General features: G+C 41.9%; 2 protein-coding genes across 4 annotated transcripts; one reads left to right on the top strand and one right to left on the bottom strand.

Annotated features, from left to right (window-relative positions):
- Positions 1–361: 361 nt before the first annotated feature.
- ccdc57 (coiled-coil domain containing 57) lies at positions 362–15,552 on the bottom strand. Its single transcript, XM_076158543.1, has 20 exons — positions 15,308–15,552; positions 14,624–14,790; positions 14,039–14,161; positions 13,099–13,242; positions 12,221–12,296; positions 11,925–12,026; positions 11,445–11,602; positions 11,258–11,332; positions 10,904–11,104; positions 10,152–10,310; positions 9,684–9,846; positions 9,447–9,539; positions 7,006–7,261; positions 6,449–6,616; positions 5,984–6,069; positions 5,536–5,773; positions 4,720–4,850; positions 4,279–4,416; positions 3,852–4,041; positions 362–3,027 (listed from the first exon to the last, which is right to left on the bottom strand). The coding sequence occupies exons 1-20, from the start codon at positions 15,308–15,310 to the stop codon at positions 2,840–2,842; spliced, it is 2,859 nt and encodes a 952-aa protein (XP_076014658.1). The 5' UTR covers positions 15,311–15,552; the 3' UTR covers positions 362–2,839.
- Positions 15,553–15,873: 321 nt separating this feature from the next.
- Positions 15,874–21,773, top strand: slc16a3b (solute carrier family 16 member 3b). 3 transcript variants are annotated; one of them, XM_076158546.1, is made up of 7 exons: positions 15,977–17,116; positions 17,421–17,453; positions 17,995–18,260; positions 18,363–18,506; positions 18,692–19,302; positions 19,774–19,954; positions 20,406–21,773. In XM_076158546.1, the coding sequence occupies exons 3-7, from the start codon at positions 18,038–18,040 to the stop codon at positions 20,615–20,617; spliced, it is 1,371 nt and encodes a 456-aa protein (XP_076014661.1). In that variant the 5' UTR covers positions 15,977–17,116; positions 17,421–17,453; positions 17,995–18,037; the 3' UTR covers positions 20,618–21,773. The 3 variants fall into 3 exon arrangements, with proteins under 3 accessions (XP_076014660.1, XP_076014661.1, XP_076014662.1); XM_076158545.1 differs by lacking the exons at positions 15,977–17,116; positions 17,421–17,453 and adding an exon at positions 15,874–15,970; XM_076158547.1 differs by lacking the exon at positions 17,421–17,453.
- Positions 21,774–23,143: the final 1,370 nt, after the last annotated feature.

The raw sequence follows: 23,143 nt of genomic DNA, 5'->3' as shown, positions 1-23,143 counted from the left end.
GTGCATAATCTGTCAGTGCGACCGGCTAGCACGCGGTTCAGTTACACAATTTCCACTGAAGGGCGCATGAATAGTCCGACATTGTACACATGTGTGTGCACGTGACTAGGTATGCTAATGAGGGGGTGAACTGTCCAATCAGGGAGCGGGGGTGTGAAGTTTCGTCAAATCAAATGAAGCTGGAAAGGGTTGTTGGGACATAGGGTGATTAAGAGGCGAGGCTTGTGTGGTGACGTCACAGTCATGCTTGTTCGACTTCCTGGTGTTACTATAGTTCATTGTTACAAATGACATGATGTGCACAGGTAAATGAACCCGGGCTTCCCCCACTGACCCATAAAGGGAAAGCTAAACAGTGAGCTTATAATGAACAAATGGAGCTTTATTGGTTTACATAAAGCAGTAAAAAATAATGAACATTTGTACAAAAACAATAACCACATCAATACAAGGTGTATGTTTAACAATTTCCACTATGGAAATAAATGTTATTGCCCACAACTTAAGACTCTGCTTTGTATAAGAACACATGTAGATTTCCAATATAACGTAAATCAAATATGTTATTAAATTTAAAAAAAAGAATTGTAATAGTATGCTTATGCCTTGTGCCAAGTTTGTCCAGTGTCACAATTAGGTAATAAGATGCTGATCACTGCTTCTCAGCCTCATCTGGCTGCTGGTCTGCACTGAGGAATCTGACCTGTGGAATCCATTAACCAGGCCACACATTAGGCAACGGCCCTCTGTCTAGTTGATCAAACTCATGACATGTCTCTGTCCCTACTGTACATAACTGGACTACGCTCTGTTGTGTAATTAATCAGCAATCGTTGCCCCTGGCCCCTTTTATCACGTTACTTTTATGTGGAGGTAAGTTTACCACTTAATCAAGAGTGGATCTATTCATTTTTTGACGGGTGTAAAATATAAATGATCACTATAAACAGGAAAACAAGTGTCACGGCTTGGCCATGGCTCCTGTGACGTCACTAGTGTTCCCCTTTCCCCCCCTGTCTGTCTCTCTGTGTGTTGGTGGTGTAGGCGTGGCTTCCCCCATTACGCCTCATTCATCTCACCTACCCAGCCTGCACACCTGCCTCCCATTGTTCCAGCCCTATTTAACTACATGTTTGACTGTCCTTAGCAGAAACTCAATATGACTGAACCACCCTTCTGCATTTGTTCTGCTGATAAGTCTTTAGGAAAGGCTGAAATGCAAATGTATTCAACTAAGAGTCACACCTAAGGCCCTTCAAAAACAGGTTAAAAAACAGGTTAAATGTGGTTCTCCAATGCAGTGGAACTGGAAAGTTCCCCCTTGATCACCTTGTTGTGATAAAGTGATCAGGTGAACTGGGCTTGTTTGTTTGGCTAGAGGCATCTGCTAAATAGCTAAAAGTAAAGTCATTTATTGTGTTTATTAGTAGTTTTGTGCAGTAAGTGTTAGTCTGTTTATGATGAGCTGGTTTTTCTGGAATGTTTAATTTTGGGAAGAATTGATGAGACATTTTCAATTTGTTTTTGAGGGCAAAAATATTGGGCCGTGCTTAAAAATCATGTCCGTTCATTACTTGTGACACTGTTGCTTAGTTGGTTATTACAAGCAGAAGAGTTCATGGTCACTACTTGCCAATGTGGCATCAGCTCAGGTTCAAGCAGTGCATCGCCACCACCAAGGCTGTTATTGAGAAACATCTTTGTACATGTTCTGGTCAAAGCCTGCATTTCAAAATGCTCTACACAACTCAGCAAAATATTTCTCAAATATTTGTTGAAAGCAAATTATGCAGGGGCCAGATAAGTGACCAATCAATATCCCGGATCAACTAACTGCATTTCTTTTCATAACAGGACATGGACATAATCTAAAGCACAATAAGCTTTAAGTAACCTTTGCCATTTTCCATGTTTGATGTATTTCAGATGAGCAGGGTACAGTATATATATATATATATATATAGATGTACTTTATTGATCCCAAACTGGGAAATTGTTCAAATGGTAGATTTCTCTTATTGTAATCAAAGTTCTTTCACATCGATGAGCAACTATTGTGAAAAATTACTTAAGCAAGGCATCTAAATGCACAAGACTAGAACACTTTGATCCTTGATCTCGAATAGCGTCCGGTTAGCCTCTGTTCAATCAGAGTGGCGGATAAGCTGTCGGTGCAGCCAGAGAACAAGCGGCCCCTTTTTCACAATTTCCACTGAAGGAGCATGAACAGCCAGACATGGTACACATGTGTGTGCACATGTTTAAATATCTATCTATCTATCTATCTATCTATCTATCTATATGCTAATAGCTGGTAAATTGTCCATTTTGGAAAACGGGGGTGTGAGGTTTTGGCCAATCAAAATGAAACTCGAAAGTTATTGGGAAATGGGACGAATAAGAGGCGGGGCTTAGTTGGTGACGTCATAGTAAAACTTGTTCGACTTCCTGGTGTTACTATAGTTCATTGCTACAAATGACATGATGTCCACAGGTAACTGAACCTCGGGGATTAAGTAAAATACTTACTTACACTAAACAAGCCTATTTTAAACATATATATCCCCAGAACATGGACGTTAAAACCACAAAACTCATCCAGCTCCAATTAAACTCATGGCATGTGACTGACTGAGTGGCGGATGTGGACTTGTACTTGATGACCCTGCACCCCGGGGTTTGGGTGACACTTTGTGCCAGACTATTTTTGTATTCAGCACAGGTCCATGATTTTCTCACTGCCAAAACCAGACCAGCACAAATGGAGACAAAGTTGTTCAAAAGAACCTGACTTCCAGGCATGTTGACCTCCACGTCTCTCCTCCAGATATTCTGTTGATCACTCTTTGATATTGTAGTTTCTGATCTTGCAAATCTTGGTCTTGGTCATGTTTATGGATGTCCTAGAGGGATTTTTCCTGTCCTGCTGGGTTTGAGGCTTCAAATGCACGGGAGCCCTGTTACCATGCACATTCAAACGGACTCCAGGATCATCCGGGCCACGCATGTCCCCCCTGTTCAGCTCCCCTACAAACAAGAGATATCATTTATTTATGACTCTTACATTTAAGACATTTGTGGTTAATTAATCAAATTAACCAGCCCCACCCACCTCACGCCAATTTAACACTGCGCAAAAATGAATTATCATCTTCATCCCTCTGCTTGCTAGCAACACCTGCCTTTGCATTGGAAATCCCTCACTATTTTACAATGGCTTTTTTTTTTAACTGGAGAAAATCAAGCCTGTTGGGGTGAGGGGTGGGTCGGTTCTTTGGGTGGAATTTCTTCCCTATTTGTTTTTCTCTTCTCTCCCTCCTCGTGTCTCTTTTTTTCCTCCCAGCACAGCCTATGATGCGACCTGTAGCTGCCTGCACTGCTGTATGATGTCATCCTGTAAAAACTGTACCTATGAGGTCAACAGTGATGTCATCCAGAGCGATCTCCAAAATGTCCCATAACTGTATGCTCATTGTCATGACAAATGCTTTCTTCAATAAAAATATATTTAAATAAATAAATAAATAAATAAATAAATGGAGGTGGTGATGAGATGATGAAAAACAGCTGGGGCTATAAGAAGGTGAGAAGATAGAGAAGACACATAAAAGAACAGATTTAGACAGGGGAGGAAATGGCGACACTAAGTGACCAGAGAAGAGAATGCAGGATGAGTAAGAGTGAGGCATGTGAACATCAAATTAATGCAGAATGCATCGAAAAACTTGGACCTGCCCTGTTTACCTTATGTGTCCCTGCAAGAAACACTTTGTCATCACATAAAATGGTTTAAACTCCTTCAATATTGTCTCAGCATTATAAATCCATTGGTTTGATCACTCTGCAGTTACCTTCTGAGAGGATTGATGGACTGTTGCCAGCACAGTCCAGCATTTCCCACACCTCCTTCAGCGACCCCAGTGATTCTTCTGATGACAACAGATGAGCAGGCGGGTTTGAATATGGCTGCGGCTGCTTGTCCAGATGTGGTACGCTCTCCGACTGTGTTTGCAGCAGAGTGTTCTCTTTGCTCCTTGAGCTCTGAAGAAGAGATTTTCTGCATTTGTCAAACGCTCTATTCCTACTCCTACTCCTCCATCTCCTACTTTACTACATTACCTTGATAACACAATAGAGGAAAATGTGAAAAAAGTCTAGGGCTAATTCTCTACATGGAAGTCCACACACACAAACACACACACAGCTTAAACACAAAACATTTCACTAAGCTCAGAGTACTGTTATTTTGGAATGCAGTAAGGAAGACATTGTGCGTACGTCAGGCCTGGCTGTGGTTTTGCGCCCCTGGGACCATCGGATGGCCGCCCCGTCTTTGTCCGGACCTTTGCTGTTAGTTGATGAGAGGTGTTCTTTGGTTATCTGGGGAGCCGCCTGCCTCAGAACGTACTGCAGCTCCTGAAGGCACAATTACATTACTGAACCCTCTACACCAGCAGGGATTGCAGAGGGAAATACATTGGATTTATGTAATTACCTCCTATGTGATCACAGTCTTCAACACTGGGTCTCTATAGATACATATATAGATTATACCTATATAAAGCCTCTCACCTTCAACACCACTTGCTATTAACCTTCAACCTTCTTTTCTCAGTAGGCATGTTATTTGGCAAAGCATGGCGGGGGGGAGCCAATGAATTTTAACTATCTGGAAGAAGACAGAGTTTGGTGGCAAGGAAAGGAAATGAGAGCAGTGACCTGTGTAGTGAGTTGGTACTGCAGTTGTTCCAGAGCAGACAGCTTGCTTTGTTGATCTCCTGGTTTCTCTTTGGGGGAGTCCCTCACTGAATTCTCCGATTCTCTTGGCGGTTCTCTAGAGAACTGGGGGCCTACGTAAGAATACAGAAAAATGTTAGGAACAATTGAAATGGTACATATTCATTCATGCATAATAATCTTTCACAGACTCGTGGTGCCCCTTGCTCTGTGATTACACGCACCTTGGTCATGCATGTAACGTATCATTATATGAATTTGAATTACATGTGACAGTGATTGTGATTATCCGGTCTTGTTTGATAATGTTGGTATGATATTTTCATCATCAATCATCTGGTAACTTATTGTTGAAATGAGATCAATTCAATAACTGAAATAACCAAAGAAATACTAATTGGCAATGAAAGTGAATAAAGCCACAACTGAAATTTGATGGTAAATATTGTCGTCTAGTTGTGCAGATTTAATCCACTAGATGGCGATATGAGGTAACCCTACAAAAGAAAACCGTAGGTGTGTTATGTGCCAAGAAAGTGTTTTAAATTTAATTCCAATAGTCAAAAGGTCAGATAACTAACTTCCTAACTAACTCTAAAATGACAACCTGAAAGAGTATTCAATATAAAGCTAAAATCACCATGCTTAAACTGCAACTGAGTAAAAAAAGAAAGAAAAGAGGTAGAGAGAGATAGAGAAAGAGAGAAAGCAATAAACCCCATAAACCACATAAATGCTGACTTTATACTATAGTAGTTGGGGGACAGTGTGTGGTAGTGAGTAAGCTTGTGGTTGCACCTTGTATTCGAGTGGTGATGATCTGAGCACGGAGGCTGTTGCCCATCTCTATCAGCTGCTGCTTTTCTATCCTTAGATGTGCAATAGAGCGATCTGCCTGCTTCAGCTTGGTCCGCAGGAGAGGTGCATTGGATTGATCGCATTGGACAGCAAACGTACCACGGGATTTTAAGCCCAAGGTCAGCTGCTGCTGCAACAGATGCAGGTTCTCCTCATAGAGCTGTCGCATTGTCTCACTCTGGAATAAGATAAAACAAAACATGAATAATCCCTGTTAGAAAATTGGAAAGCTTAAAAGGTCTTTCCTTCATTATTCAACTCTCCATTTACCCTTCATTTACACCAATTTACACTTGAGAGCATAGGCGCTTTGACTCAATGCATGTTCGTGATAGTCATCTGGATCCGGCAGGTCAAGGTTCAACTTCAGAAAGATTTCCATCAATACCTTTTGTGTGACTTTTGGGAGGTCAGACTGCAAATGTGTCCCTCTGAGCTTGTGCCTATTCAAAGCAGAGGTGCTGTCTTCTTTCTCTGTAATCAACCAACAAAAGCCCATGAGGAAAAAATGCAAGAAAGAAGACAACGGTTCCAACAAAGGCCTTTGTCACATATATTTCATCAATCAATGTATTCCTTTTAAACGTAGGACTTTGTTAGTTGTTTATAAAGATCAGTTCACAAAGTTTTCACAGACTCTGTTAAACATTTTGCTGAAGCTACAGCTAAGCGAGCATCACTTGAACAACTGTTTATCCGTATATATAATTGACATATTGTAACACAGCTAAAACTAAAGTTCGTCCATCATGATCATGAAATTATGCTGACCATCTTAATTAAAGGGAAAGTACTGACCGAATTTATTGCAAATTCGTATACCAGTATTCATCTTTACCGTTTTCTAACATACCAATAGCTTCCTTGTGTTTGTGCAGGTTTGTCTTTTCTGAAGCTGTATTGTTCAGCTCTGTTGGTTTGTCTGCGGTCGGTCCTGTTGTGTCTTCTAGCTGTCTGCACCGAGCCTTTAATAGCAACACCTCTTGTTCCACAGCCTGCGTGTACTCTGGATTACATGTTCCTAAACAACAAACGTGACGTTACGAGGATATATTTCCAGGTGCCAAATAGCATTAAGCATTGACATTAAGCTATCCAGACAGAAGTGTCAAGTTTACCATTTAGAACACGCATCACTGAAAGGTTATAGGGCTAACATGAGGAATGACCACATGCTGGATATACCCCATTGCAATCATCACATCTTTAGCTTGCCAACGACAACTGACCACGTAATAAAGGGCAATTGAAACAAATCTGTCTGTGTACTCATGGACACATATAATTAATGAAATAATGTATTTACATGGAGTCTTAGCTTGAGATGGATGGATTTAAAACACATTTCACAACAAGCATATACTTTAAAAGTGACCGAACACATTTTAATGGTATTCATGCTGTTTATACCTGCTGGGCTGGGTTTGTAGGAGTTCCCACTGGGCCGGGCTGGAGGTTCAGTGGTTGTTGGAGTGCTAGCAGTATGGGAATTAGGAAGATCAAAAGGCTGAAGGAAAGAGGACTTGGATTGGGATTGTGGGAGGAGACGGCCAAGACTCTCCATGTCCTTTCTCATCTGGGCAACCACAGCCAGTAGGGTGTTGTTCTGCTGCTGTAGACGGCTCATCTCTTTCAAAGCAAGATCATCCACGTTTGGGGCGAGACCCTGCAGGTTGCCAAAAACAAACAAATCAAGAAAGTGTAATATACTGTTTGTGCAGGATGAATTTTCTGTGTCACACAATGTAAATGTAAACATTGCAATGTAGCATAGTGTACACGTATGTACATAGCAATATTTGTACATACTGTATATGTCAGCTGCAAAAGAAGCCTGGACACTCTAACGTAATTGGTTTGCAGGGATTTAATCATTCTTTCTCTTTGGTTCCATTTTGAACCACAAATTGACCACAAATGGCACTCATATACTGAACCAACACCACAGATCAATAATTGTGTGTGATTGTGTGTAATAAGTCCCTCCTTGTGGTTCATAGAATCTCAAACCAGCTGCAAGCTTCCAGCAAAGCCAATGCGACTATTTGACAACCAAACTAAGATCTGATGTATCTACCATTATGGATACGAAGAAAATAAATAACTAAATATATTTTCCAATGGCTTATATTAGTAAACAGCTGTATGTGACAAAAGTTGTAGCCCACACTTTGGGGAATGTGTAAATTCAGTGTGATTGCTGACTGGTTTGAGAATATTTGTATCTTCTTGTTTTTAACTGAACACTGGTATGCTTTGGAAGACAGCTGACTGCTTTGCAAAATTTAGACTGCAGTTGAAAAAGTTTTGAGGCCATTTACATGCTACCAGATACCAAGGCGAGACAGACTGGATCCAACATGGATACTGTTTGTTGCTGGACAATGGCAAGGGTGGTGGAGGAGGAGGAGCAGCTGGAGACTGGAGCTGCGGGCTTTCCGGTGCCCTTGTGTCCCAGTGTGTCTGAGACAAAGGCTTGTTTACCTGGGTGGTAAATCAGCTAGATGCATGCTCTTGGGTGGAAATGGGTGGAAGGTGATCAATTGCAGAGAGATCCATCTAAATTATACATTTTCTTGTTACTCTGTTACTGCATATATGGAAATATGTGGTCTGAAGAGGAGGATCCACTCTGGTAGGTGGGCATAATGATGAGAAAGATAAGTGGAGATTGTTTTGGGGTATTTTTGAATAAGTCCAACTGTCAAAATGTACCAAAAGATTGACCTTGATTTTCTTCCTTTTCTGACAAAGTGACCTTAACTATTCAGTTCATTCCAGTTAATCAGTACAGTGTTTCTGCTCATGCATAGTGCCAACAAAGGCCAACATGTGTTCACAGGGCACCAAGCCAACCTAAGTGGCCAACATACCTCTCAGAATGCTTGAGGAAAAGGACAGAGCCTCAAACAGCTTGACACTGAAGGCAGCCTGCAAGAGCAGACAGGTATCAGCTGAAAGTGAAAGACAACACTTCCATGTGGCGCGGTGGGTGGGTGGGTGGGTGTGTGTGTGTATACTCTGACTCCAGGATGATTTCCATCTTCTTGTACATAAACAGGAAGTGTTCCCAATACCTTTTACAGTCACCATCAGTCGATTTAAGCATATTGAACTACTTTTAAGGCCTTTCTGTTGTGTATTACCAACGATTGCTAGATTTCTGGTGGAAATGCAAAGTCACTGTAGTAACAATAAAAAAGGAAGTGCGCGGTGACACTGATAAGTGAGAGAACCTCCTCAAACTGACTCTCATATTATGTTCCGTCATATAAGGCAGTGGCTCAGTGGGTAGTGCTTCCGCTTTGGAACCAGAGGGTCGCCGGTTCGAGCCCCTGCCAAGGTGCCCCTGAGCAAGGCACCGAAACCTTAATTGCTCCCCCCTCTGCGAAGGGTGGTAATGTAATGTAAGTCGCTTTGGATAAAAGCGTCTGCCAAATGATCGTAATGTAATGTAATCAGTTCAGAAATACAGAGAGAGGAATAACTTATAAACAATCAAAACCAATCAGACCACACACACAAGAGCACTCACCACACAAGCCCTCAAGTCACATGCTGGCTGACTGGGATCAGTATGAGGTTGTGGGACTGTGTGTATTTGAATGTTGAAAAAGGAAGGTGTGGCTGGCTGCTGGCATGCCACAGGCTCTATTGGACTCTCTTTCAAGTGTCTTTACATGTTAAATGATAAATGACCACCCAAGGCGGATTCTGTATCAGTCAAGTTACTGCCAATGGCCAATTGGCAGTGGGGTTTTCCAGCTGTAGGACTGTTGACATGAACAGATTAACACGTTGTCAGTGGTTGAAAATTTTGCCATTCAAATATAAGCTTGGTGTAACTCTACCTGTAGTGCCTGGTCTCTCTCCATTTTCGTGCTATGTAGTAAGGTAGTCAAGTCCTGAAGCTCTCGCTCTCGCTCTCCCAGCTCAGCCTTAGCCTGAGAAACAACACGGCTAGTCTGTTATTCTTATTATCTTGTACTGCATTACTAGCCTGGGCCTACAAAGAGAGAGGAGCAGATTTTCAAACAGTTTGCTTCAGTCAAATGTAGGTGTATTATAGGGTTATGAGAGAGGGTCACCTGGTCTCTCGACTGGGTCAGGGTCTGTATTAATTGCTCGCTAGCCAGATAGCGTTCAGCCTTGGTGTCCTCACAGCGTGTTTGCCAGTCCAGCTGCACCTGGACTTGCTTCTGTTCCAGAGCCTTCTCTCGCTCCAAACCAGCACTCAACTTCTGCTTGTACCTGCAACACAAAAAAACAAATTATACTGGGTCATTTAAATTAGACAGTCTTTTCTTTTTCGGCTGGGTGGAAAGTTATTTATGCATTGTCACGGTCACAGTTAAGAATGAAGACGTTTGATTTCTAACAGCACATACCTCTCTAATGATGAACCTCCCTTTTCGCTCTACATCCTCTTAAATATTAAAAAACTGATATTTCTCTGTAATTGTTAAGGTTACAAAACTAAGGACCTTGTATTCCTCAAATTGATCATTTTCTGTCATGTCTTTATATGGACCTTCACCCACACCAACCACCTTCACCTTTCAATCTCCTCACTGCCCCTCTCCAGTTCCGCCCTGAGTTTGGCCTCTCTCCTCTGCAGGGCCAACATCTCTGCATCTTTGGTTACCATCTCTCTAGAGGCCTGACCGATGGACTGGTCCAAGGCAGCCTGCAACGTTTCCCCGTCTTTGCGAAGCCTTCCAACAAACGCAAGAACACAAATACTGAGCAATGCAGACAACATTTGAATTGCATTCAGGCCAATCCAAACAGATGTCAATTTTTCCGCTAGGTTTCTTTATAAAGCCCAGGAAATAAGGGTGAACAATCTTATTGCTTCATGTCTAAAAACAGGGATGACTTGCTGAGCCCTATGACAGGTTATTATGACAATCCAGCATGCGTACCAGACGGGACAGCCTTTTGAATCCACTCCACACTCCCCAGTCCTCCCAAAAGGTTAGTATGAAATTCAATATCTCTTTTTATATGACTGTTGAAAGCAGACCACTCACATAATGTACAAAACAAACACACACGCATACCGGCAGTCATCAGCCAAAGTCATTATCTTTATCATATTAACTGCCATAGTGCTGCTTTTAGATATTAACATATACTTTAGGTATCTTCCTTCAGTTGTGTAATAACATAACATATATGTATTGCACTACTTGGAGTTGTACTAGAATCACACACGGTAAAAACATGATGATAAAAACAAAGACCTGTTTGTTAAGGCTGATTTTGTGTCATTCTTTATTCATCCTTACATCAGAGTCCGTCTCACCTCTGAATCATCTTGTCTTTCGTATTTAGTTTGTCCTGCTCCTCTTTATGTGCACAGCTTGCATGTGCGGCCTGAACCTCCATGTCTTTCTGGAGTTTAGCTATGTGGTCTTTGGCTTTCTGCAGCTGCTCGGTGTGGACGTGCCGCTGAGCCTGCTTTTGATCACCACTCTCCCGCAAAGCCTGATCCAGATCCTTATGTCTGGGAAAAATCATCATCATTGATCATCGATCATTGACACAATTGCTGCACCGGATGACATATAGGCCGACTGACAGTAGGATTTCTGTCAGACGAGGAAACACTGAATCACAACATGTGAAGTTATCTATGAATGGAGCATGAACTACTCACTTTTTTATATGTTCATCATCACTCTTCTTCCAGTTTGCCTCGATCCTTTTCAGATCTGCTTCAAGCTCCTTTATCCTGAGAAAAAGTGTATATACCTCAGTCACAAACACATATAAGACAGACAGACAGACAGACAGACAGACAGACAGACCGATAGACAGACAGACAGACAGACAGACAGACCGACCTGTTTTCCTTGACAGTGGTGAGGTTTTTTGATTCACACTCTTTGTGCTGTAGCTGGGCTTGCAACTGCTGACTGAGCTGGTGAGATTGCTTGAGAGCCTCCTCAATCTGTAGCTGCACCTGGCGAAGGACCTCTACCTCTTTACACATCAGCCTTGTCTGGAGAGTGGTGCACACACAGCACACACAGCGTCAAAGGACAACGACACTGTCTGCATCTGTCTGAGCCCAACCATTTGCAGGCAACATTTAATCAATTACCTTGCAGTGGCTCCCAAACTTTTTCTACAGGGCCGGGGAGACGACATAAAACAATACGGATCGGCTGGTCGGTTTTATGGGGGGGGGATCCTGTGCCGCGCCCCCCTTGCAGTAGCTCTGCGTCCCCCCTAGGGGTGGCGCAACCATTTTGGGAACCACTGACTTGAGTGAAATAGACACAGCTACCTTCTCATTGTTGTAAACCACAAACATTCCTCACCTTGAGGTCATGAGACAACACAACAGCTCGCATCTCATCCATTTTCAAGTTGAATACGTGTTCCTTCCCTTTCAGCTCATTATTAAAGTCTGCCGTCATGTCCTAGTGACCAGAGAAAGGTGGTTTGTTATTTAAATGCACTACATGTATCTTTTTAACCAATTCAATAACTGTACTGTAGTATAATTGAGATATTTGCACAGCTGTCATACACAAACATTACAAAAAACAATGTCAGTCTACCAACATGTCCAGTACATTTTGCATCATGCGTCAGTGGTTGTGTGTCTCTTTACCTGTTTCTGTAGGGTCAATTCTCTTTCCAGGCACTCATTCTCTTGCCTTTGCCTTTGAATTTCATCTATTAAGGATCTACAACACACCCACACCCACACACAACACCAACACACCATTCAAAGACTTTGTGAGGATAATCCATTTAAGAGATAGCAGTTACATCTGGATTATACATTCCCTATGTGTAGCAGTTTACACTGATGCTTACACTGACTGATCATACCTTGACTAGCAGCAAGACACAGCAATAAATCAAGCACATCCTATGTTCTATTTCCTATTTGAAAGCCAATGTTCAAATAAGATAAAGGCCGATGCAATGAACTTACAGTATTCAGTAATTGCTAAACGTGCTCTGTAACAGTTAAGTCTCATAAGTGAGTAAAGTAAGTAAATCATGTGTATTCTCCCATGATAAAGGGCATAGTGTGTGTGATAGTCCAGGACATGGCTTCACTGTTTCAAAACCACAAACAAACAATATTCAGTTCAGTAAAAATGGATACTGGATAGCACTTAATAGTTTCTGCAAATCATAATCAACTTATTAGTCTTTGTGTTTTCTATTTATTCCCTGTGAAAGCCAAGAGTCGAGCTGAAATGGCAAAAATTCAAAATAGTTACTTATAATGAATGAGCTGAACTGGAACTGCACAAAATCTAATTCAAACAACTGAAAATCTCAATACATAGGATTTTAAGAAATGTATCATAACCCATATAAGTAATTCATTATAAAGCACAAATCTGAAATAGAAACAAACGGAATTGTCCAATGGGTTGTAAAAACTACAGAGAGCATTTAAGGCCATAAGTCCATGCTGACTCTTTTCACACAATATGACAGTTTATTACTAACTTCATCTTCCAGACTCACCCCTGTACCTCCTCCAGAAGAAGCTTTTGGTGAGCAGCCTGGTCCTGACTGATCCTAAGCTCCTCCATCCTCTCCGTGGCCTCCGAGGCTCTCAGCTTCTCCAGTCTGGCAACCTGCCGACGAAGCTGGCTCAGTTGTTCTTGCCTGTAAATTGCAGCAGTATATTCGGTGTTCAAGACAGTCACAGTGTCCCCTGGGGTCATTTCGTTGCCATTACACAGGGTTAACATGATACGTTAGCAAGGTGAGATCTGGTTCCACTGAGTCATTCATTTGTGTCCTATGAAGATGCATTAGAAGGAATCCAAATTAATTCCTGAAAGATGTCAATATCCAATGTGATTCTTCTCTCTTGGCTTCTGTTTCTGTTTCCACTGTCCTTTACCAGAGGCTACCCATAAGCAACTTTACTACTTTGAATACCAACTGCTTTGTTTACTTTCTTTACACTTTCTTCTTCTTCATTCCTTTCTTAATTATCCTGAGAACTAGTTCACTCAATTGTTTATCCAAGCAATAAATGCTCCGTTCCGTATAAAAGCAAGACATTTATTAGAATTTTAATCGAGAGGGTATCACACAGACTTGTTACATGTCTATGGAGACACACTGAGGACAAAGGCAGGTGGATCCCAGGAGACGACAGATGCCTTACTGGAATTTGGCAGAAGACACCAGATAAGACAATACAACCGACTGCTACTTGTACTTGTTGATGAGAAGAGATCAGTTTCCGGGTACAACCCGACGACTCTTAGCCTTTATGGAGATCATTATTATTATGTCTAATCTGTATTCTGGGTAGGCACAGTCTAAATGGGAATATACACCTCACTTTGATGAAGAGCTTGAATTGAGCCTGATGTTTTGAGACTGACCTGGGACTTAAAATCTATAATTAAACAAACATCCATAAAGGAGGTCAAATGAACCACACTACCTGTTGCTTTCTTCAGTCAGAGCCCTTGCAGTCACGGCATCGTATCTCTCCAACTCTCTATCTCTTTCATCCAGGACAGCTAGATTGAATTCGTAATCTTCCCTCAGATGCTGGAATCGTTGCCTGAAGATTAATGTTCATGAAACATGACATGACATGAGCGCCAGAAATATAGCCTGATGTGTTTCTTGTAGGTGCTTTAACCTCAATGATGGTCAAGTTACTTTTGGCTAACCAATAACCTCAAAGGTAAAATAACTTTTAGATGTTTTACGATATGTTTAAACATTGACGCTATTTTCTGCTCGCTACATAGCAAACAAAACATTGTCTGGTGACCTACAAACAAAGAATTCAGCAAACAGATAAAACTTTTTTTAACATCTCCCACTTAATTACAGGTAGTTCCCCGCTGGTAGTATCAGAATCAGAAAGTCTGATAATTCTGGGTCCACCACAAAATCGAACCTAGACTATATTATAATATTCTTGACCATATCCCACGTGAATATCTGAGGTGCGATATTAAAGCAAGACATTTATTTTTCCTCTCATTCCTGTATGAAGTCTTTATAGATGTGGTACCTTAAGGCAGAGAGCTCATTTTGGGCCTTTTTGAGAGAACTCTCCAGCTGGTGGACCCTTAGATACTGGAGCTCCTTCCATTCCCTTTCCTTGATAGTCAACTCTGCCTGCAGATCTACCGGTTTACCCTCATCATCAGATAGCATGACACCAACACTGGGATATATCTAGAGCACACAGACGGCATCAAGTCAACTTTACCACTAGGATGCACAGCAAAATAATTTCTATACCACACAACATCTGAGTGAACAATGGTCAACTTGTGACTTTTCTGTTCTATTAATTGATTTATTATCATCATCATTGTCATTATGATTATTATTATTACTACTAGCCGTAGTAGTGGTGGTTTGTTTTGATCTCAATAATAGTTTAATACATTACAGACAGTTATACGTTTGTGTCCCCATTATTACTGAATCTTAACGGGCAAGTGAAAAATGTTTGAAAATGTTACAACTGAATCAACAGACACCATGCATTGTTTGTCAAAACTAATCGCGGAAGTCTGACAACCAGGAAAGGTTTCACAAAACATAACATAACATAACAAACATTAGATACACAAATTTAAAAAAAGTAAAGTATCTGCCGTGAAAAGAGTTTTTACATTCATGTGGAAACGAACACACACTCGTCTCTCATCTCTCTCTCTCACTCGCGCACATAAATAGATCTTACCATGGCACCGTAGCTTTAGCCTCTGATGCTAGCTACAATTTAGCCAACTCCAAAATGTATCGCGTTGGAGCCCAAAAGTCGAAAAGAACGTCAGCCTTCACACACATACGCCATTACTTGCAACGCATACACATATAATGTTGGTTCGTAGTCGTACACTTAGCGTTAGGGAGCTGACAGTTTAATCAAAACGCGCCTCTACTGTAGCTGGTTACCATGGAAATTGTTCGTCTACTAAACAGTCCCCCGGCGCCAATGACATCAATAAGTTCCTGGTCCTACGGCACGACGGGACTGGAATATAATATTAATAACAATACATTTAAATGAGGTCGCCTGTCAACACACCCAAAATGAGTAAATAAACATTTACATACTATATCTCTTATTAGACAGCACGTTGTATTCTTTATTCAGAGTTTGTCACCGGCCGCCATAAATGAGGAGAACCGCATACTGACATGAATGGCCATTGATCTATAATAGCGAGACTCGGCCCAATCGTTAGTAGTGAGGTTTACGTAAGGTGCATCAGAGTGACTGTAGTACGAATCCACCCTGGAGTTTCCTAACTGCGCGCCGCCGATGTCATAAAGACCGGGGCAGACGCGCGTACACACTTGTCTCGTAAGCGACTCTGAGAGAGCGACAGCATCTCCCCAGGTAAGAGACTCCATTTCTTCATTTACATCCTAAAACAAGATGTGACATTGAATTTTTGTGTATGTGGCGGTGTAAACTGCTTTCATGGACTGTCATTTTCTAATTTTGTTGACACCAGACGAAGTAACAGGTTGGATGAACGTCACTTGGGTAGTAACAGCGAGGTCGTTTAATGTACACTACAAGGTATGAGAACAATAATGAGGATGCTTGTGTGTAGCTCATTGTAATTATAACGATCGTAATGTTTAGGCTTGGTAAATCCAGGTCAAAGCTCAGTGATGGAGACAGAGATACGCCTCTGCCATGCACGTAGGCCACCGGACCGGTCCATTCACATCTATTTACAGCCCCGACAGAAAATACATTTAAGACTTTTATCTATGAAATATTTATTGAAATGGATTCTCGGATCCAGAGTTTGACGTTTTGCTATTGTCAATGTGAAACCGGACATTATAGATAGATGTAGATGAGGATGTAAAGGACTCTTACGTGATGATACAACGGTAACAACATCATAATACTTTTATCTATTTTACCCACATTAGAACAAAACATTACGCTATGTGCAGTAAGCCCATTTTCTGGTTTTACAAATATTTTAAATACAAATGGTTTGAAAAATATTCAAATCACACACGAAACTTCTCAGATGTGGGTTGGCACGCGCGATCGTCACGTCACAGGAGGAAACGCACTGCCTACGTGCTGCCGGCTGCATCCCTGATGACGTCAGGGGTTTCGCCGTCACATTGTCCCTTTATATTACATATTGCGTTTCAAACCTCACTATCCCCGAAAGCGTTACTGAAAAGACTGTATTTAATGTTTACTACCTGTTAGTTGCTGCAAAAATTGTTTTTGAGACAATTTATTTCGTCTGTCCTACCGTGAGTTAAGACGATTAACATTATTGTTATAATGGATTTGTGTAACCTAGGCGATTATTGTATGACATGAATGTACTGGTTACCAATGACGATGACAGAAACCTTTGAGGAACAGAAACTAGTGAGCAGTGATACTCCATAATGACATTAACGATTGCATCAACACAGGAAGTAACAGTAGGTCATATTGTGATTCAGAGCACACTGAGGAAGGCAAAGTGCGGAAACGTGTCTGCCTTTTCTTCCTCCTGGGGTATGAAAGATTAAGAAAGAGCCTAGTTTGGTTTTTGGATAACAATTCAAGCATTTTTCAGTCAATTGAACAGGATTTTTTTATCTGTGTGGAAAGGTGCCTGTTTTGTCTGACCTACAGTATTATCTAGTATTGCATCATTTCACTTGTTAAGAGATAGTTAAGATAAGTTCTCAACTTCATTGTATGTCCATTGACATAAGAATTGCCAAACATTGCAACGTGAAATGGCTTGCTCTATTTGATCCCCCTGTTTCAGCAGAGGGAGAGAGAATAGGGAAATGCCTTTGTCTTATTTTAACAGGGCTGATTGGAGTACTGCATGGGTCACACTGGGGTCAGTGGGAAAGTTGGCATTTAAGTTGAGTGAATGTGAGAGGATACTTTGGGAGGCATACTGTGTCAGTGCCAGGGGTGTCTCTAAACATGTACGTGTCATGCGTATGCATACAAGGCAAAGTAAGACACACACACACACACACACACACACACAATTCAGAGCAATTATATCTGTATATCCGATGTCAGCAGTTGTGTTTACACCTTGGATCTCAGTAAGTTGATCCTTGTTGTATAACGCCTTTAAGTGGTTATTGTTCAACGGCACTTAAGCCAACTTCTCCCACACCGCTGTTCTGCCATCTGCTTGCCAACCCCTTCATAATCTGGCCTATTCCTGTAACAGCATCAGTCTTTTGTTGAACAGTATCGTACCCTCATATTGCTAAAGCCCATGTCCCTCCTTTTGCTCCATGCATAAGCGTCATCCATTGTTATAAATACACCAAATAACCGATTTTATCTCACAGACGTGTCTTACCTTTTGCAACCTTGTGTCAACATTGGCTAAAGTTCACTTGCTGTGTTTCCTGCCACAGTGCGGATAGCCACTAACCTCAACACAGCAGCCACAGGAGGATCATGGGAGGAGCAGTGGTGGACGATGGGCCCAGTGCGGTGAAGGCTCCAGACGGAGGGTGGGGATGGGCCGTGTTGACGGGCTGCTTCGTCATCACAGGGTTCTCTTACGCTTTCCCTAAAGCCGTCAGTGTCTTCTTCAAAGAACTGATCCGAGAGTTTGATGTGGGTTACAGCGAAACCGCTTGGATCTCTTCAATCCTGCTGGCCATGCTCTACGGCACAGGTAGAATATGGAATTATGACACTTAGAAGCCATCGTCCATCATTGAAAAAGATCTCATGTTCTTCTTTTGTATCTAAATGGTGTGTTCTGGTGTGTTCTTAGGTCCCCTGTGCAGTGTCTTGGTGAACAAGTTTGGCTGTCGGCCAGTGATGATCATTGGAGGTCTGTTTGCCTCTCTGGGAATGATCCTGGCCTCCTTTGCCACCAGTATAATGCACATCTACCTTACCACTGGAGTAGTTACAGGTACAGTCACACACACACAGGAAAGGATGTGATGCGTATTGTCAATATTTACATGCTTTATCCGTCTATCTACCGAGCTTTGTCTCTCCAATTTGTGAACACGGTTTAGTTACATTAGCATTAGTTGCTGATAATATGATTAGACCAATTTTTTTTTCTGTGTATATCCCTTATTTCCCACAAAGGTCTGGGCCTAGCATTGAACTTCCAACCCTCTCTCATCATGCTGAACCGCTACTTCAGTGAGAAGCGTCCTCTAGCCAATGGCTTGGCGGCAGCGGGCAGCCCGGTGGCCCTGTGCTGTCTCTCCCCACTTGGACAGGTCCTGCAGGACAGGTTTGGATGGAGGGGCGGGTTCCTCATACTCGGAGGGATTCTGCTCAACTGCTGTGCCTGCGGTGCCCTCATGAGGCCCCTGCTGCCCCCTAAGAAGCCTGCAGACACGGAGGAAAGCTTTGGCAAAGGGGATCAGGGAGAGAAAGAGGCTCCGGCTAAGAAGCAACTCTTGGACTTCAGTGTATTCAAAGACAGAGGATTTCTCATCTACACCTTTGCTGCGTCTGTGATGGTCCTGGGCCTGTTCGTGCCACCAGTGTTTGTTGTTAACTACGCTAAGCATCTGCAATACGGGGACACTCAGTCTTCTTTGCTGCTCACCATCCTGGGATTTGTGGATATGTTTGCTCGGCCTGCGTCGGGAGTGGTGGCGGGGCTGAAGTGGGTGCGACCCCGAAGTGTCTACCTGTTCAGCTTCGCTATGATCTTCAATGGATGCACTGACCTAATAGGATCACAGGTGACAGAGGAGTTACACACACACACGCATATTACAGCCATAAGCTCTGTTACACTAAGAAAGGGATTGATTCGTGAAAAATGCTACAATGACCAATTAATATAGTGGTTTATAGTTTTAATTTTCTGCCAATCGTGCCATAATCCAGGTTCAGGGAGGAGCTGGCTGTCTTCAAATAAGAGCCTTGATCCCATTTACCCGATTGTATGAATATCAAAGCTAAGCCATACACGTCTAATGTTAAAGGATCATGAATAGTTGCTGAATTTGTAAAACAACCAGACTTACTGAATCAACTGAGTTTACTGCTCAACCAAGACCAATCTGTGTGTGTGGGTGTCATCTCATTCATTCCTATGAGTAAACATGAAGACTCTGATGGGAGGGATGAGTATTTATAGCCTTAGTATTGATTCCAAAAGTCATTAAGCTTTGCCTGAAAGTGGTGTGATGTCTAACCTCTGCTTGCAGGTCAGTACTTACAACGGGCTGGTGGTGTTCTGTATCTTCTTTGGGATCTCGTACGGCATGGTGGGAGCCCTGCAGTTTGAGGTTCTCATGGCCATCGTCGGTACAGAGAAGTTCTCCAGCGCCATTGGACTGGTGCTGCTGGTGGAGGCTATGGCTGTGCTGGTGGGGCCTCCTGGAGCAGGTCAGTGCTTAGAACATCGATGTAGCTGCCTAACAGAATGTCACAATCAGATTTACAATATGCAGCACCTCTGAATTTCATGTCCACTTAAACTGTCCCTTGACACAGACACGGGGACAAATCTTTCTTATTTGAATACTGACAACTGCTGACATACTGTGTTTTGCATTAGATTGAAAGTATAGAAAATGCACAATCCGTTCAAATGTAGAGTTTGAGGGGTTTCATCCTTATATAGCAGCCAATAAGAGAGAGTGCTGTTCATTTGTTCTACTACTACTGAGCCTTGCCAGACCACAGATTGTGAAATGAAATGTGTGGGTTTACAAGGCTGCAGCTTTCCTTGGTGTTGTTTTTATCGTCATGTATAGTAGCAGTGGAAGTGGAAGAGTTTAGAGTCTCTCAAAGAAGAGGTATTGATAAAAAGACTATTCTCTCTCTCTTTCTCTAGGTCACCTGTTGGACAGCACCGGCAAGTACATGTATGTCTTCCTGTTGGCAGGCTGTGAGGTCACTCTCTCAGCTGTTATCATTGCAGTCGGTAACTTCCTGTGCATCAAGAAAAAAGAGGAACAGCCAGAGGCCAAGATGGAGATGGCGGTGATGACTGCCGAGCAGGAAAAACAACCATTAGGAGAAATGTCCTCAAGAAGACTGAAGTGAAGAGGAGCTGCTGGGAAAAGAGAATGGAAAAGTGGCGCCCGTGACAGGAGGGGAGGTGATGAAAATGATGACGGAGGTACAGAAAGAGATTGGAGACGAGAACCCGGAGACATCATTACAATGAAACAAATGAGGAAGTTGACACAGTGACGCCAAAAGGGCTGCAGACTGCAGAGAGCAGCAGAAAGCAGTACAATACTGATCAAATGGTAGACACTGTCATTCAACTCATATTGGATAGGACTAATTTGAATGAAATAATTTGAATGCAACACAATCAGGTGGCATCATAACGAGATTAGGATTAAATATACTTTCACTGTCATATTGTCACATTATGGCCCAAATGATTCAGATTCCTCTGTCACAAAATTCACGTCTCACGTCACTCAAGTTTTAAAGTTTTAAAAATACCTGATGAACACCTGATACTGCAGATACTGTGTCTGCTCACACACATGTAGAGCCACACAAACACACATTGTGATGTCTGTATGACTCTCATTGTCTTCACCAACCAGCACTGCATTGTAGACATAGTGCATTCTAAAGTTTCAAATGTATTTATTGTTTCTTGCACTTTTTGATTTATTTATTTACTGTAATTGTTTAGGTTTATTGTTACAACAGGTTTCTAATGCTGGTCGTGATAGAAAGTTATGGCTCTTGATTTGCACCCTGGCACCTTGCTGTTGGGCTGTTTGTTATTGTTCCTCAACAAAAGTGTGTAGGACACACTTTCTAAGAGATTTCCAGCAACTGTTTGATGGATTTGTACCGCGAATAGTTGATGTGGTGTTTGAACAAGCTTGGATTCTGTCTGTAAATGCAATGTTGTCAAAGCTTTAAGGTGAACATAATACAGTATTTGACGTCCTGTGGGATTTTTACGTCCTGTAACATCGTGCTTGCTTGTGCCAGGTGATTGATACATGTTGCTGTTACACCAATGATCCTAAATGCTGGATGCCATGTTAAGTGTTGAGCACTGCCTGTACAGAGTGTCTGTGAGATCTATGTCAGTGTCGTGGGAGAAGAAATGCAACACACATACTGAAGATAAACTTTGAATTATTCCTAATACAATACAATATATTTTGATGCCTAGTTTACAAGATAAATGCGTTCGTTTTCTGTAATTAAAGATTCGAATGATGTCTTTGTTCTTCAATCAGCCCGACTGCTAACATTCACACATTGGTTTCATAGAATCTAGGAGTATCTGATCGGTTATTGTAGATAATGTAGTTTTCCTAGGTGATATTTGATGAGAAGAGGACAGGTAAACAACCCTCAAGAAAGCTTTTGGAAAAATCAATACGCGGTTGGGTTCACTGACATCTAACTGAGACAGTGATGGTTTCAATTATGTATTAAGTATTGTCAAGTACATACCATTGCTTTATATTATGACTTAAAGCTGGTGTGTTGCAACTTGCATGAAGATCCAGCCTGAGTTTTGAGTAACTGGTGCATAAAAGGAGGTAATTCCATGAAAAATGCTACGATTTCATGCAAGCATAAAGGTCTAGTGTGCAAATTAAGAGTTTGAAAGACTAACATAATCATTAATTCAACATGAAGGGGGTCTGATAGTGTAAAATCGCTCCAAAATACCCGTTTATATATTGGTGTATTTGAAAATGATCACATCCTGACAATTAATGGTTAGGTAGTTTTTTAAGTTAAATTTATGTTATACATTTCATCTTTGACCGTAAATAAAAGGCGAGATGAAACATTTAGGACACTAGTGCACGCTGACAGGCCAACCAATTGCTCTTTATACACCCAATGTTTTAAATTAGGAGTTTGATATAACTCCCCCTGGTGGTTCAATTAAACACCACACTATTGGTTGCCGACAAACACTGACACCATTTTACACCATCTTGTCTGACATTGAACATGCAGTTATGGAATATTTTGGAGATTTAAAATGTATCCATGTTATTGTTTTAAACCATATACAGTTTTAATGCTCTCCATTTTAAAGTACCTGTTCTTGTTGGTTTTATAGTCACTGATGTTAGGGCAGGCAGCGCATCATTTGCTGCGCAGAGAAGGTGATCGACTGCAGCCTGCCGTCCCTCCGGGACCTGTGCGCCTCCCGGATCCTGAGGCGGGCAGGCAAGATTGTGGCCGACCCCTCCCACCCTGGACTTAACCTGTTTTTAACCCTCCCCTCTGGCCTCTAACCTCACGCCACAAATTCAGCTTCTTCCCTTCTGCAGTGGGCCTCATCAACAAGGCCCACAAGGTCTTCCACTGACCATATAATTGCCTTAGTAACTTGCACGTTTAATTAAGCTATTCTGATTCCGACTCTGATTGGGAGACTGTGTGTGATGTTCAGGGGTCTGACATTTCCATGGGGTGCTTTTAATTTCATTTTACTACTATAAATGGAGAGCGGTGTGTAAACCAAATTGCAGCAATTTGCAAGCTGTGCTGAATAATTTTGTTTTGAAAAGACTTAACAGACTCAACACAGCACACTGCAACATCAACAATGACAACACTATC

The sequence above is a fragment of the Genypterus blacodes genome, unplaced genomic scaffold, assembly GCF_046128005.1.
Source record: "Genypterus blacodes isolate CSIRO-AG114 ecotype Tasmania unplaced genomic scaffold, CSIRO-AGI_Gbla_v1 ptg000083l_1, whole genome shotgun sequence".
Classification (NCBI taxonomy): Eukaryota; Metazoa; Chordata; class Actinopteri; order Ophidiiformes; family Ophidiidae; genus Genypterus; species Genypterus blacodes.
This window is presented reverse-complemented; position numbering and strand designations above follow the sequence as displayed.